The sequence below is a fragment of the Sciurus vulgaris genome, assembly GCF_902686455.1.
Source record: "Sciurus vulgaris genome assembly, chromosome: 10".
NCBI classification, from domain to species: domain Eukaryota; kingdom Metazoa; phylum Chordata; class Mammalia; order Rodentia; family Sciuridae; genus Sciurus; species Sciurus vulgaris.
The window spans coordinates 125,321,864-125,336,713 of NC_136470.1; the positions used below are offsets into that span (position 1 = coordinate 125,321,864).

A 14,850-nucleotide genomic window follows, 5' to 3' on the forward strand; every position below is an offset into this window, starting at 1 on the left:
CCCTGGGTTCAATTTCCAGCACCACACAAACAACAAGCAAAGAAAGTTTCCCTTAACCTTGCATACTCACTGAATACACCTACATCTCTGCCGTTTGAAGTCAGCTCTCTTAAGAGCATCTTCTGCACATCCCATCTCCTTCCTTCCCTCAAAGTTCATTCTCTGACCTCCTTCATCTGGCCTCCATCCCCGTCAACTGAAACTGCTCTAGCCAGGGTCACTGTGACCTCTGTGATGCCAAATCCAAACAGTGCTTTCTCTCCACTTCTTACCCCACTTGCAGAAGACCTCAGTACAACTGTTTCTTCCTCCAGAACGTCTTTTTCTCTTAGCTTCCATGACCTTCTTTTGACCCCCTTGTTGGGCCCTCTTCTCCTACAAGCTTTCCTGGATCACTAATTCACAACCTTGGCTATACAATATAATTGTCTAGGGAGCCTCTTCTGAGATTCTTAAATAGAAGGTCTGAGGTGTAGCTTGACCATCAGGATTTTTAAAAGTTCCCTGGGTGGTTCTTACATAGAGTTGAGAACCATTGGCTTAGGGGACTCTTGTCCACCCTATATCTTGTACTATCATTTCTATGCTGATGATTTCCAGGTATCTGCTCCCAACCTAGACCTGTCTTCAGAACTCCAGACTCATATCCTCCTGTCTATGCAGCATCTTTACGTGATTGTCTAATAGTCTCTCAAGTTTGGTGTTTAAAAATGAATTCTTAGCTATCTCTCTTAGATTTAAGTGTTTCCCCTCCTGGTCTTTATCATTTAGTTTAATGGCTTTGCTATCTACCCCACTGCCAAAATCTGGGGGTCTGTCTTAATTTTTGTAGCTCTGTTCCCTTGTTATCCAGTTTATTGCCAAGTCCTGGGAGTTCTTCGTCCTAAAGTAATCTTGCATGTATTCACATTTTTCCATCACCACTGACCCTTTCTGATCCCAGCCATAGTATGTTATGACTGATTGACTACATAATCATAACAGCCTCCAGGTTCTTCTGCTTTTGTCACTTTAGTCTTATCAGGCAAAGTGATTTTCTAAAACTGTAAATCAGACCTTGTCCCTTCATTGTACAAATCCTATAGGAGCTTCCTCTGAACTCAGAATGAAATCCAGAGTCCCTGCTCTGGTCTTCAAATTAGCCATGCCACAATTTAGCCATGCCACCTTCTGTAAACATACATCTTCTTACCTCAGATCTTTTCAGTAACTCTTCCTTCTTCTTGGAAGCCCTAACCTCTTGATTTTTGCACATTTGGCACCTTCCTTTTTAAAATTGCTGTTAAAATGCTGCCTCTTTCAAAGAGATGTTATCTGTGCACCTAATATAAATTAAATTCCCATCCTCTGCCCTTCAGTTTTAGTGAATGAATGGTAGGTGAACTTATACATAGTAAATGCTTTTTATAGTATATGCAAGTTCATTTATTCAGTTTACTAATTGATGGTCTGAGGCTGTTTGATCTTACTGGAGCTCAAACTGGACATCTATTTAAAACTGTTGGCAGGTAGAAAAAGAATCACTAAAGAATTCTAACAGAGGAAGCCACATCCATTTCTTTTTCTTGGTAGAGGTGTAGTCCTACTTAGAAGATAAGTCTGTCTTGATCTCCAAAAAACATTAAGGATATCATGTCACTGTATTCCATTGGTTGTGGATGAATTATTTAAATATGCTAGCTTTTTTTTTTTTAATTGACCACTAGAGAAATCACCTATAAAGATTGTTTTGCTATTGAGTCCTCTTTCATTTAGAAGAAAGCACTCTATATGGATAAATGATCTAACTTAACCAGAAATAGTTATACTTTTAGCATATAAAGAAAAATAAAACAAGAATTATATTATAAAAGATAGAAGGCTGCTCAATGATAGTTGACACATTTGATAAATCACGCAGAGATTGTATGCAGTCTTTTGGTCTACTCCTATAGAAATAAAAGTAATTTAATTGTTACTTATTATATGTTACTCAAATGATTGGAAATGAGATTACCTCCATTTTTTAATCGTTTTCTCTATCACTAGGGTCATTCACACATCAAACTTCAGCTTGCCGCTATGTTTTGTATATCAAACCTCATATGGAATGAAGAGGAAGGTAAGAATCTGGTGAGATTTGTGCTGGAGCAAAGTGTGGCACAGAGAAGGCAGGAAGTTCCCCTGGGATTTTAGGCAGGGGCTCCCCTCATTGGCCTTGCTGACCCCCACCACCCTACAGAGTCACCCTGGTAGGAGAATTAGTGGGACTAGCCTGAGTCGACTGGACTGAGCCCCCACCCTTGGAGCCAACACTATACCAGATTACTGGGGTTAAGGGTGAGAAGTGAGTGACAGTCCCTGCCCCTGGGAGAGCTGACGAGGAGGCTGTAAGGGGTACTTGAAGAAAGTGAGAGAAGAGAGTGGGTGGAAGGGTAGCCTTTGTGAGTATTGGAAGCACATTTAAGGACTACTGGCAGATTCACATGACAGAGAAGAGGGTGTACTGGTGAGATAGTCTTTTGGTGAAGTGGCCAGTCTGTAATGATCAAAGGTTCTCTACGTGGCCTGTATATTAGAATCACCTGGGATTTTTGCAACAGACCAGTTCCTTTGGAATCTCTGGGGGTGGGTCTAAGCACAAAGTTCTTAAAGCTCCCAGGTTTTTCTTGTATACAGCCAAGGTATGCATAAGAGCACTGGATCTCAGTGCTAGACTGACTGCATTAGAATCACCCGAGAAACTAAAAGGCAAGTCTGGGATCTGGCCATAGAGATTCTGGTTCATTGGGTCTAGAGGGGATGGTGCCTCAATGTACTTCAGTAGGGAAGAAAGATTCTAGGGGGATTACTATGCTCAGCACAGAATGGGTAGGAGGCAAAACTGGATTCATCCCACAGGCTTAAATGCTATATAGCATCTGTATTCCAGGGAGACAAAGCCAGGCTTCAAGGTCTTGGTCTAGTTGGAAGGTAGAAAAGAGTGGTATGAAATTGGAACTTCCAGGTGTGCTAACCAAGAGGCAAGAAGTGCGGGGAGGAAGGAGGAGGGCAGAAGGTGATAGAAGGAGAGGAAAACAACGCCTCTTAGGAGTAGGAAGAGCCCATCCTCGACAGGGCTAAGGAAATGTCCTAGAAGAAGCAACAGAGCTGGGGGCCGGTGACAGAGGGCCTTGTACCAGACTGAAAGAATCTGACCTTGATCTTAGTAGTCCATGGGGAAATTAGTCCAGCAGCAGAACCCAGGGTGGACTGCAGGAAGGAGAGTCAGGAGGCACAGTTAGGGGATCCAGCTGCATTGGAGGGTGGCAGACAAGGGGAAAACAGGGTGAGGAGTGAAGGATCCCAGTGAGGCTGAAGGAGAGCAGCTGTCTGCATCACATTCCTAGTAACCTGGTAGCTTTAATCTTTTAGGTTCACAAGAACGCCAGGATAAATTACGAGACATGGGCATTGTAGATATTCTACACAAACTGAGCCAGTCACCAGATTCCAACCTTTGTGACAAGTGAGTATCAACATGAAAAGGGCCTCACTTTGGGCTAGATTGGAGTCTTTTATGAAATGGTTTGAATTACTTAGTAATTCACATGGCCAAACTTTTAAAATCTTTCAGATTCTCAGAATTTCTTTTTAATTTTCTGTGAGTCACCTGTGACATTTGAGTGAGGTATAAAGACTCTCACTTATTCTGAATAAATGTTGAGTGTGGGTCCTCTTAGTTGGTGTCTGGAGAAGATCCATAGGTCATTCCTTACCTTCCCTTGATCATTAGCATAGAAATGCACGTAGCCTTCTGGAAAGCAGGAAGACCACTATTGAAGAAATTGATTAGTTCAAAATTTTACTGAGCCTTGTGCTAACCTAGCCTTGCTGCTGGGAATTCATCAGTGGCCACTTAGTCCCTGTTCTTATAGAGAAGGGTCAGGAGTTACAACCAGACACCCAGCTGACCTCAAGATAGTCGGAAATACTCTTCCTAGCCGTGTGCGTTCCCTGGTAGCAGACATCATGTTCCAGCTCACTTCTGTGTGTAGCAGCAGCAAGGAACATCAGCTGTCATACTCCAGACACTTGAGTGAAGCTCACAAGCCCTTCAGCTCTTCATGAACAGGTTCTGCCTATCTGCTGCCCTACACTCCAGTCTTACCTGCCCACTATAGCATCACACTTCAGGCCTTTACAAACTCTGTTCCAATTGTCCCTTCCCTCCAAGTCCCCATTCATTCTACATTTTTTTTTTTTTTTTTTTAATTCACCCTGCACCCACTCCCCTCACTGTTTCAGGCATTAGAGATGTCTGGTAAATAACTTGGTGAAATCCTTGCTCGTGGAACTTATGTTCTACTATAAAACAATCAGCAAATGAATGTATAGATAGTGGGTAATGACAGGTACCATGAAGAAGAACAAAGGTAAAGTAAGGGAAAGGAGATGAGAGAAAGTTGGTTATCATATAGGTTAATCAGTAAATGCCTCCCAGAGGATGTGATATTTGACCAGAGAACTGGATGAAATGAGGGTATCTGCTAGACAGATGTGTAGAGGGAGAACATTCCAGGCAGAGGGCATGGTGGGTTCAAAGCCCTAAGGCAGAAGTGAACTTGGCATTTCCAAAGAGCAGCAAGAAGATCAGAGGGGTGAGAGGAAAATAGCAAGGGAGGACCATGAAAATGGGTAGAAGGAGCCAGATCATGAAGAGCCTTACAGACTATGTTAAGAATTTTTACTTTTTATTCAGAATTTAATAGGAAGTCATTGGAAAGTGTTGAGCAAGAGGCATTATCTGATTTGGATTTTGAAAGATCACTCTGGTGGCTATGTACAGAATCATCTGTAATAGGTGGGAAGGGAAGGAGGGAGACCAGTTGAAGTCTGTTGCAATAACCCGAGTGAGAAATGAAGAGGTCCTGGTGAAGTATTGAGAAGTCGTTGGATTCAGAAATTAATCTGAAGATAGAGCCAACTGGACTTGATGGAAGATGATAATGAAAAAGAGGATAGGAAAATGCCAGTAGCCTGAGCAACTCGATTGAGGGTGTTGCTGTTTACGACGATGGTGGGAACCTAGGAGTGGGTTGGGGTAGGGAGAGCAAGAATTTTTGTTTGGATGTGCCAACTTTAAGAAGCCCATTAGATATCTGAGGTACTCAGGGATATAAATTCAGATGGTGTCTAAAGGGAGCTGGGTGAGTCACCTAACTAGAGTAAAAGAGTGAGAGGAGAAAAGAGTGCTAAGGACAAAGATCTGGGACCCTCCAACATTTAGGGGAAGATGAGAAACTTCCAGTAAAAAAGCAGAGGAAAAACCAATGGGGTAGACTTGAGACCTGGGCATATAATGGACAGGGCCATTTGTCCTTCAAAACTGGATCAGCTTGTCACCTCTCCAAAAAGTCTTGTCTGACCCACTCTCCTCCCTTGCCCTCGGCTATGCTAGGAACCCCTCCTGCGCTCCATTGTACCTGCAAAACACATCACACTGTGTTTCTGCTGTCAGCCTGTCTTCTCTGCCGAAGGGAGGAGGGACTTAGTAACTGCTCTGCCAGTGAATGGCTGTTCCTGATTTTGGAGCACAAGAACAGGCTAGGCTTCTGTCTCCCCGGAGCTTACTGTCATATAAGTCAAAGAGGGCAAGACTCTAAATAACCACAGTCGCAGCTGCTGGTCAAATAAGTGTAACACCAAAGGCAAGTCCAGGCCACCCACATGCCACAAGCTGGATTTGAACTTGTGCTTGAGGGGTTGGCACCCCTGCTCCGCTCCATAGCTGCCAGCTTAAATGGAGGGCTGTCAGCCCACCTCTTCTGCCTGACAGCTGGGTCATATGCTGGGGGTTCTCTACTTAACATTGTCTCTAGGATGATCTAGAATGCTGAGAGAGGCCTTACCAACATGTAATGGGGTGTGTGTGAGTCCTGCCTGCATTGCTATAGATAACTCAGGTGCTTTCTCCCCCAAATTTGTGGAGCATATAAGTTTTCAGCACTTCTTATACTTCCTCCCCCATTAAAAGAAAGTAGGTGTGAGTTACCAGCCTAAGTCCATCTAAGGAAAGATGATCACACCTCCAAAACCATCCATCTGAAAAACTCCTTAGCCTAGAAAGGACAGCAGAAAGATAAGGGTACAGAATAATCAAACATATCCAACCTTTTTATAAGATCCAGAAGGAATCTGAATTAAGAGTTTTTTTAAAGAGCAACACAGGATTTCAATTAAGACCCCCAGATGGACATTCCCATAATGGCATAGTAAAGTCTTTCATCTACAGAAGACCTCTCCCAGGTACCTTTGGTGTTTAAGTCTTTGTGATCCTTTGACTCTGAAGCACTCGACAGTGGAGCTGCTGCTCAGCAGCACTTCCAGCCTGGGCTCAGGGCTCAGGGTGCAAGGCCCTGCCATTCTCACCTCACACCGCTCCTCTCAGCTTCCTTATGGATTTGGGGGGGCAGATGAATGGTCATTAAGGGGTACCTGCGGCATCATCTGTAAACTTGTTTCAAATGTCCTTTTAGAAGAACCCATCTTGCCCATAGTTCAGGACAGTCTTTCTAGAGCTTTCTATTCTGATGCTTTGGACTATTCACAACTCTCGTCCCTGTAGAGTCTTACATAATTGTAAGAACATTCCTTAGTGTACCATTTTAAACACTGTAGATGATATTTATTACTTGACTATAAAAATGACACTAAATCCAGCTTATCGCATGCCTGGTCTCCTTGGCATGACTTTCATCAGCTAATAGAAACTGGAAATTTTAGACTTTTCTTTCTGTAATTTAGAAGGGGAAACTGTTGCTAAAATCTTACTTCCTAGCTCCACAATTGCATCCTCTGTAGAAACTACCAAGCTGTGGTGAGAGTGGTAAAGGAGGCCTGCTGGGCCAGCTCAGAGGAGTGGGAGGGGTTAGAGCACTGTTGACATGACACCTCTTCCTCTCCACCTGACCCGCTTCTTCCCAGTACCTTAACAACCCACATGTCCCACAATGTTGGTATATCAGGCATAATGAGAACAAGAAGTTGTAGCCTTTTTCCTTGGTTCTGAGGCATTTGAACCATGAGATGCCGCATCCCACAACTAACACCATTCCCTGGGTCAGATTTCCTTCCCCTTAGCTTCCCAGAATCCTAAGGGTCCTCCCCTAGTGTTGTGCATTGCTACGTAAAACCTGCATGGCAATAGGAGAAAGTAAAGAATTCCAGATCCATCACTACTATGGACTAGTGACCAAGGAAAACTACAGAATGTGAGCACATACAAGGGAATGTAGAGTGTCACTAAGCTATGGCATGTTTAAGGGCAAGGATGGCTATCCAGGAGAACCACGGGAAAAAGAATATAGCCAGTGTGGGTTTCAAGGGTTTCTGAGTACAGCTCTTTGCTCCTTAAGTTAGGTGCACAGCTGGTCACCCCAGTTCACTCTGGGGATCTACTTTTTTTTAGGTCAAATCACCCGCAACTACCATCGCTGAGCCACAGGGTGGTGGTGGTGGTGGTGGTGGTGGTTGTCTTCCTCAATTATAATTCTGAGATGATGGCTGACAGGAACATTGTGATTTCAGGGCAAAGACGGCACTGCAGCAGTACCTGGCATGATGGGAGCGCCGGACACCTGTGAGCATCCACGTCCTTGTTTAAGGAAGTACAGGAACTAGCCTCAATTGATTCCTTCTATTTGCACAAGTCACCTTGGACTGCAGGGAGCTGTTTTGCAAAAGCAATTTAGTAGGCTTAGATCTCAAATTCATCTTGAGAACATTTTTTTGAGGTAGTAATTTCCTCAGAGGACTATTGTGTTTTGTTTTGGTTTTTTTCTGAGCTACCTGAACTCTTTATTAGAACAATCAATCATTTTTCCTTTGGACCTACAATTTTTTGCCTATGCTGCAGCCACTTTGTGAGTGAGAATGAGTGTGTGTGTGTGTGTGTGTGTGTGTATGTGCGCACATGTGCACTCGCGTGCTCGTGTGTGGGTCAGAATGAGTGGATGTGTGGGTGAGGGATACCTCAGATTTTTCTTTTCTTATTTTGTGTGAAAATCTCTTTTCTACAGATTTTCCAGGGTTTAAGCATTGCTTGCTGTATAAAACAAAAAACAAAAAAAACTTTACTGAATTATATACAGTTTGAATGAAATGTTATTTTAAAAACAAAACAATTGTTTAGTGTTCCATAAAGGTTATGTTGAATTTTGGTCAGATGAATATTTGTAAGTAAAAAAATATATGCATTTCTGAACCTCAACTTACATAGACTTTCTTTATAAAAACAAAAACAAAAAAAGAAAAAAGTTGGCTATAATTGGCCTGAATAACAGGCACTATACATGGTGCTCTGCAAATGAGTAAGCTAGCGTCTTACTGCCATCAATGTTAGCAGGTCCCAAGCCGCCTTTCAGCCTAATTTATAAGTTCTCAGGCTTCCAAGTCAGAAGGACAGAGCAGAGTGGAGTGAAGTAAGTGACAGATTCATGGTAGGGTTTTTAAAACATCAAAGGGAAATAGAACTACTGATCATGAAAGCCAGTGGCCTCCCTTGATAGGGGATGAAGAGCCTCCCAACTGCCCTAAATTCTGTCATTGGTGTGGCAGTATCTGGCAGGACTTAGCACCAGATGTAGAACCTTATTCTCAAGCTAAAAGTAGGTCGTCACTTCTTGGAAACAAAGTCAGATCACTTTGTGCTTCCTGAAACAGCATATATCACTGTGAAAACTAAAGAGTGTTCTATAGACACTTCTGTGGAAAGGAACAAGAACAGACTAGTCCAGAAAGCAGTCTTCTCTTAGCTGTCACACTAGTAGCTCAGGGTTGCTAGTTGGTGTGCTTTTGTAAAATGAGACCTGAGATCTTCTCCTGCAGGAAGCTAAGAGCACTCGGGTTGAGAGACGAGAAGGGAATCTGCCCAGGATGACTGAGGATGACATCTTTTTACAGCGAGTACTACTTAGTCCTTCTGCAGCCCTTAGCTCAGCACCAGCTCCGACTTCTGGGTCAGCTTCAAGGTGAATTCAACAGAGGTTGCTCTTGACTGAAGGTAGAACCAGCCTTTTCCCTTTGCTAGAAGGAGGTCAAAGGCATCGCGGCCAGGATGTGAGGTCTGCGGTCCAGAAGCTTGCGGGTGAGTGTGTGCCACTGATGGGGGCCCCACGCCCACCCACCAGCCACTCCCTGTGGGGCTGCTCACATCACAGCTGCCCTGTCACCAACCTGCACCTTCCTTGGAAGATTTCAATATGATTGATTGCAAATGAATGTTTTTTAGATGTATTTAATGCAGTGTTTCTTGTTCTCCACATGGCCACTCAAGACTCAAACACACGAGATTTCTAAGTTGTTACTTTTTTCAGAACATCACTGATTTCCTGTCACAACAGGAACTTGGGTTTTGTGCAGATATCAAAGTGCTAATGCAAGAGACCAATTTAAAGAAAACCTAATTTATTGGGAATAAAGCCTTATTTAGGGCCCATTTGTTGTCATTTTTAGTACAAGGAGAAAATATCCTTGGTTGGCATTTGTAACACAAAACACTATAGTGTTGGTATTAAAATGTACCAGGTAAATATGAGGAAACCAATAATGAATTGCTGAGACAATCTTGAACCCAGATAGCATAGAGAGCTGAAGGCCCGAGGAAGTGACATTCTCACACTCCAACTCTGCAGTCTTGCCTGTGGGTATACACAATGGTTAAATAAAAAGTGCTTTACAATAAGTAACTTTTCTGATTTGGAATGAAGGGAAATGTATTTATTAAAACAAAGCTATTTGCTGCTTTACGCAGGTGCAGTGTTCAGTCAGCAAGGAAGTGGGAAGAATGGGACATGGTCTTGTGTCTACACCCAAGTTCTTAACTAAGCTTCTCGCTCTCTTTAATACTGCATTCTGTTCTTCTTTTTGTGCCCTGATTGTAACCCAAAATTTATGAACTAGAAAAGAATGTCCAATTTAATAAGTTGCATTTTTTTTTCCTTAAGCACTTTATTCAGAACAATACATGTTCTTCTGGTAGTGTTTGGATAATATGATTTTAACACATGCTAATAAAAGCCAAGAAAAATCATAGCAACTTCTAAAAAGGAGTCTGTTTTCCAAATGTCTGGACATTAGGAAACATTAGAAGATGATGTGGACCGACTTTTGGAACCTGTGATTCTTGGTGAGTAAAGGGCTGGGAAGCGCCTTTGCATTTCAGGGCGGAAGCCAGTGCCTCGGGCGGTTACACGCCCACAGACATGTGCAGCAGTCTGGAGACCCCACTCTACCTGGTCTCCTGATGGCCAGCAGACTCTTATAAGTGACCACTCCCAACCATGAAGACACCCTCCCTGCCAGTGTTGGATCCTCCACTGCCACCACCTGCTGGACACACGCCCAAAGTTTGGCAGTTTACCAGCTGCATGGTGCCCGGCAGCCACCAGGCATGGGGTGGGAGAACAGTGAGGTGGCTGTGTAGGAAGGAATCCTAGTGGAGAAGAACTGTGTGGGAACCCAAGGAGAGACCAGGAAAGTAGGAGGAAAGCCAGGCAGGCCCCCTTTTCTATAATTGCCATGGGACACTGGAAGTGAGGGCTAGAAAGGAAGAGAGCAAAGGGACATCCCACCCCAGTTCCTGATGGAAGGCTGACAGAAAGGGTTCTAAACACCTTGTCACCTGGAGTAGGGACTGGTGCTGCCCCAGTCTGTCCCGTGCACTGACCTTCCCTGATCATTGAACAGGGAGGCACATGTTTCCTGCATGAGGGAAGTTTCTGTCCAGTACCTGACCTCAGGGAAACCTGTGGGAAGCCTCCAAGGGCTGCGGAGTCGACTACTGAACCATTTCTGCAGCTCCCAGCACTGGCCTTGTTGGGCAGCCAGCTCTCTCCCTGGAGGATGGGCCAGAGCCAGTGCTTAGAGTTGAGTCCACCTTGGACTTAGTATGGTTGGGCCTGCCCTCCTCTCCTCAAGCACTTGCGGCGAGGGGATGAGGCCAAAAAGCCCAAATACACCTGTTCAAAAGCAGCTTCTGGCAGGAAGCCAGGCCCAGCCAGCATCTCCACCAAGAAGTACTGTCCCCTTGAGAGTAGAATGGTCTTATGGCCACTCTCAGGAGCTCCCACCCTGTCCCCCTTTCTTATGAACTCTTAGAAAAGGCATGTCCTACAATGCTGAAGCCACAGCACCCCTGTGCCCCCAGCAATGGGAGAAAGGAACTGGTCACCACCTTTCCCACTCTGATTATCTCACCTAGTGCTTCTCCTGCTTTTCCCCTGCCTGGCCCTGACCTTCCTAGCTGTTTTCTGGGAATGTTTAAAGATCCCTCTCACTGACACCAGCACTTCTCACCCTGAGTCTCTGTTCCCTCACCTACTCTTCCCGTCTCCCCTGCTTTTCAGAGGCCCTGATTGCTGCTTCTCTCATTTCACCAGTGATGAGAGATTCTTGACTTCCTGGCTTCTCTGGGGAGATCAGATAGCTATCAGCTCATTCTGAGCCACATTGATACCCGTGTTATGGAAGCCGGGATGTAGGGCTCTCGTACTCCAAGTCCTTTGTCAGCTCTGACATGGCCCAGACCTGAGCCTATGCACAAGGGAGGAGCACAGCCCCATAGTGAGCTGTGTGCCCAGGGCCCTGGAACAGTGGATCCCCTTCCCTGACAGCTCTGCCGGGCACGTTGTTTCATGCAGGGGCCCAGTCCAGTTGCTGATTTGCACTGGGGGCTTGCACATCTCCATTCAGAGGCAGCACAAGGTCATGGGAAACGCAGTGGCTTTCAACACTAGGGCCCATCCAGTGTCACAGGCCTTAGTTCTTCAGGCCAGACTCATCCTTTTCTCCCCAGAACCAGCACAGACTCAGCACTTAGGTGACAGAAAATGTAATGCCCCCATGAAGAGCCATCTTCTGACAGCCAACTGCCCATGTAAAGGACTTCTTCCAGTCGTAAGAGTGGACTCCTCTGGAGAAAACCCACAAATGAGGAGATTGCTGGCATTTTCCTCCTGGTTTGAAAGGACAGAGTAGCCTGGGCTTGGTGAACTTAAAATAGTGCGAGAACAAAATGGTAAGAGGGAGTGACTGTGCCAAAGGAAGAGCCCTGCAGAGAGCAAAACCAGGCAATTCAGTGGACACTGAGGCAACCTGGCCCCCAAATCAGAAGCCAAAGAAATGGGGGAGAGGGGTATCGAGAAATTTGGATGAACCCTGGTTCCACATGTACTTCCAAGTATTGCTGTGCGAATGTGCCCTGGTGCAGGGAGAGCCTTGAGCGGGCAGATCTGGCAGCACTGAGTGGCTGGGCATGACATGGGCATGACGTGGGCAGGCAGCAGGAGGCCACACTGAAAGCCAGTTGCCACCTGACCTCGTGTTGGGATGCTGCCTTTGTCACACCCAGTCTTTTAAATTCATAGTTACCAAGTTAGGATCTAAAATGGTTTGACCATAAAGTAGGTTTATGGTTGGGAAGACACTGCCCCTCCCGTGGCTCAGTATCCTCTGAGATGACAGTGGAGTACAATAACGGATGCCTGTTTTTTGTTTTTTGTTTTTAAACCTGATGACTGGGGATGTGGGGAGTGTTCTGTACACTGTTTAATAAAGAGAAAGTACATGGTGTTGTTTTTATTTTCCACAAAGACAGGTAAACCAAGGAAGTACTGGTGCTATTCTGAGTTTCCTTCCAGGCAGGCTCCAGTGCACTGACATCTCATCTTGTGACCCTGTGGCCTTGCCCTTGGTCACGTGCTCAGAAGAGCAGCACAGCATCTCAGTCCATGTCCTCAGGGACTCAGAGCACCTCCATGGGGCCTGCCGCTCCTTGGGTTTCAGTGCCTGTGGGATGACAGATGTTCTGCAGGACTTGGGAACCCAGTCCTGCCCCACCCACCATCCACAAAGAAACAGAAAAAGGAATAACTACCACATCACTGGGGATCAAGCTAGGTGTCAGCTGAGAGGGTCAGCAAAGGGGTCCTAATATGTGTAAAAATTAAAAGAATTAGGAGAATGAGTAACATCTGTTGAGTACTTACGCTATGTTTACCAAGCTAAGCTTTACATCCTGTCTCCACCATAGATCTGTGGAGGGTACTATGAAGTTATTGGTTTGGGGTTATAATGGGCGAATCATTATCTCTCCATATCACAGATGAAGAAACTGCGGCCCAGAAAAGGTAAGGAACTTTCCAGAAGTTATTTAGCTGGTGAATAGTAGAGCCAGGATTTAACCACAGTATCATCGTGTCCTGAACTTTTGTCCCCTGCTCCCATGCTTTCTTAGCAGAAGTGCTGGGTAGGCTCCCCAGAACTGAGGTGTGACACATCAATACAAATGGGCAGAGCAGCAGCACTCCAATCAGGCCACTTCTGGAATTGACCCCTTTGTTCATTATCACTGGACCAGAGTGAGACTTGATATCTTCCAACATTCTCCCGAGCACCCCAGTGAGTTCACCCTCCTCTTGGTCCTGAGTGACACCTGCATGCCTTCAGCCATCCCCCAGATGGATGAAGATGTCCCATGACCGTGGACTCACAGGCCATCCCAGGCCAGGTCCTCAGGAAAGCTGGCCCCAGCAGGGAATGACTGGAGAACAACATGGCACTTGGATGTGGCTTGGGTCTTTGATCCACACACAGCCACACTTCCCAGGATGACCAGACTCTCTAGACTCCAAGGTGCATTCAGCATGTTCCTTGGCTGCCAGTGGAAATAGCCACTTCATAGGTCAGCGGCAAAGACTCAACAAGGGCCAGTGCAGGTAAGCACCTGCCCACCTTACCTTGCCCTGTCCACCTGTTCTGATGTGGCTGGATTTGAGATCTTGAGACCATGAGCAGAGCAAACATTTAGGCAAATACCTTGGTTCACCCCCAAACATTTGGACACACAAAGGTTATTGCACATAAGATCTGTGTGCAGCCTACTCCCAAGAATGACCCTCATGTCCTTTGGTTTTCCCCAGAATATTATTCTGGATATTCCCAGCTCCTTCCATCTCACCCAGGCCCAATGCAGACTTGTAACTCTGGAGTGAGAACAGTGCTGGTCGATCCCTCCACTGGTGGTGTGGGCTGTCACGGGCACTCTGGACCCCGTGGGGTTCTCACCCAGATTTGGAGGTGGTGGTGACCCAGGCCACATTTCCCAGAGGCTGAGTTCTCCTCCTGGAGGAGATGATCAGAGCTCTCACCACAACCGGCTCCAGAAAGAGGGCCCATCCCTGCAGCTCCTGCTTCTCAGTCCACTAGGGGATTCAGGAAGGAGGGTACAGAGCACAGAGGACAGAGAGAGCAACACTGGGCTCTGCAGGAGATTTCACCAAGTTAATAAAACTTTCCCAGTGGTTTTCACAGAGAAATACAAGATGCCTTCACAGTGAAAACAGAACTCCAAAATAAACCAAATATGTAGTGAGGTATAAAAAGGCAACACTGTTTCTCTATGAAAACATAAAAGTTTAATATTGATACCCAAGTTACCTGGTGACCCATATTATCAGAACAGAACATTTTTGGATTCATTACCAAATGATTATCAGTCCCGCACACACTCAAGCACTTAGTCACAAACTCCCATTCACCTCCGACAGAAAGACCAAGTCTGCCTTGATGACTTACCCTGAGAGGCCTCCAGGTCTCCGTGTGAGAACTTGACACTGGGGAAGAGCAGTGCCAGCTCTCTGCTGGCATCTTCTCGGTCCCGGCTCCCGTGGACAGCATTGAAGGGCACTTCTGTGCCATACAGAGCCCGGAGACTGGGAACATTGGCAAAAAGCAAAAGAAACATTTGCTTCACTGGAAAAGAAATGTCTTGCTTTCTGGCAACATGATTACCAGCTCCCAATCGGCACTCTGCACTTCTGTGAAATTGCT

General features: G+C 45.5%; 2 protein-coding genes across 13 annotated transcripts in view; one reads left to right on the forward strand and one right to left on the reverse strand.

Moving 5' to 3' along the window:
• The window catches only part of ARMC8 (armadillo repeat containing 8), a 109,075-nt gene extending 100,845 nt beyond the window's left edge, over positions 1-8,230 (forward strand). For all 5 annotated transcript variants that reach the window (XM_079155015.1, XM_079155016.1, XM_079155017.1 and 2 more), the window contains 3 exons: positions 2,029-2,101; positions 3,394-3,487; positions 7,549-8,230. In XM_079155015.1, coding sequence (XP_079011141.1) covers positions 2,029-2,101; positions 3,394-3,487; positions 7,549-7,582 — 201 coding nt within the window. In that variant the 3' untranslated portion in view covers positions 7,583-8,230. The remainder of the gene's footprint in view (positions 1-2,028; positions 2,102-3,393; positions 3,488-7,548) is intronic.
• Positions 1-14,850, reverse strand: part of NME9 (NME/NM23 family member 9) — a 41,113-nt gene that overhangs the window by 8,625 nt on the left and 17,638 nt on the right. For 2 of the 8 annotated variants that reach the window (XM_079155029.1, XM_079155022.1), the window contains exons 10-11: positions 14,596-14,732; positions 12,064-12,807 (exon numbers count right to left, since the gene is read on the reverse strand). In XM_079155029.1, the coding sequence (XP_079011155.1) occupies positions 12,764-12,807; positions 14,596-14,732 (181 nt within the window). In that variant the 3' untranslated portion in view covers positions 12,064-12,763. The other 6 variants (XM_079155028.1, XM_079155024.1, XM_079155026.1 and 3 more) reach the window with 6 other exon arrangements.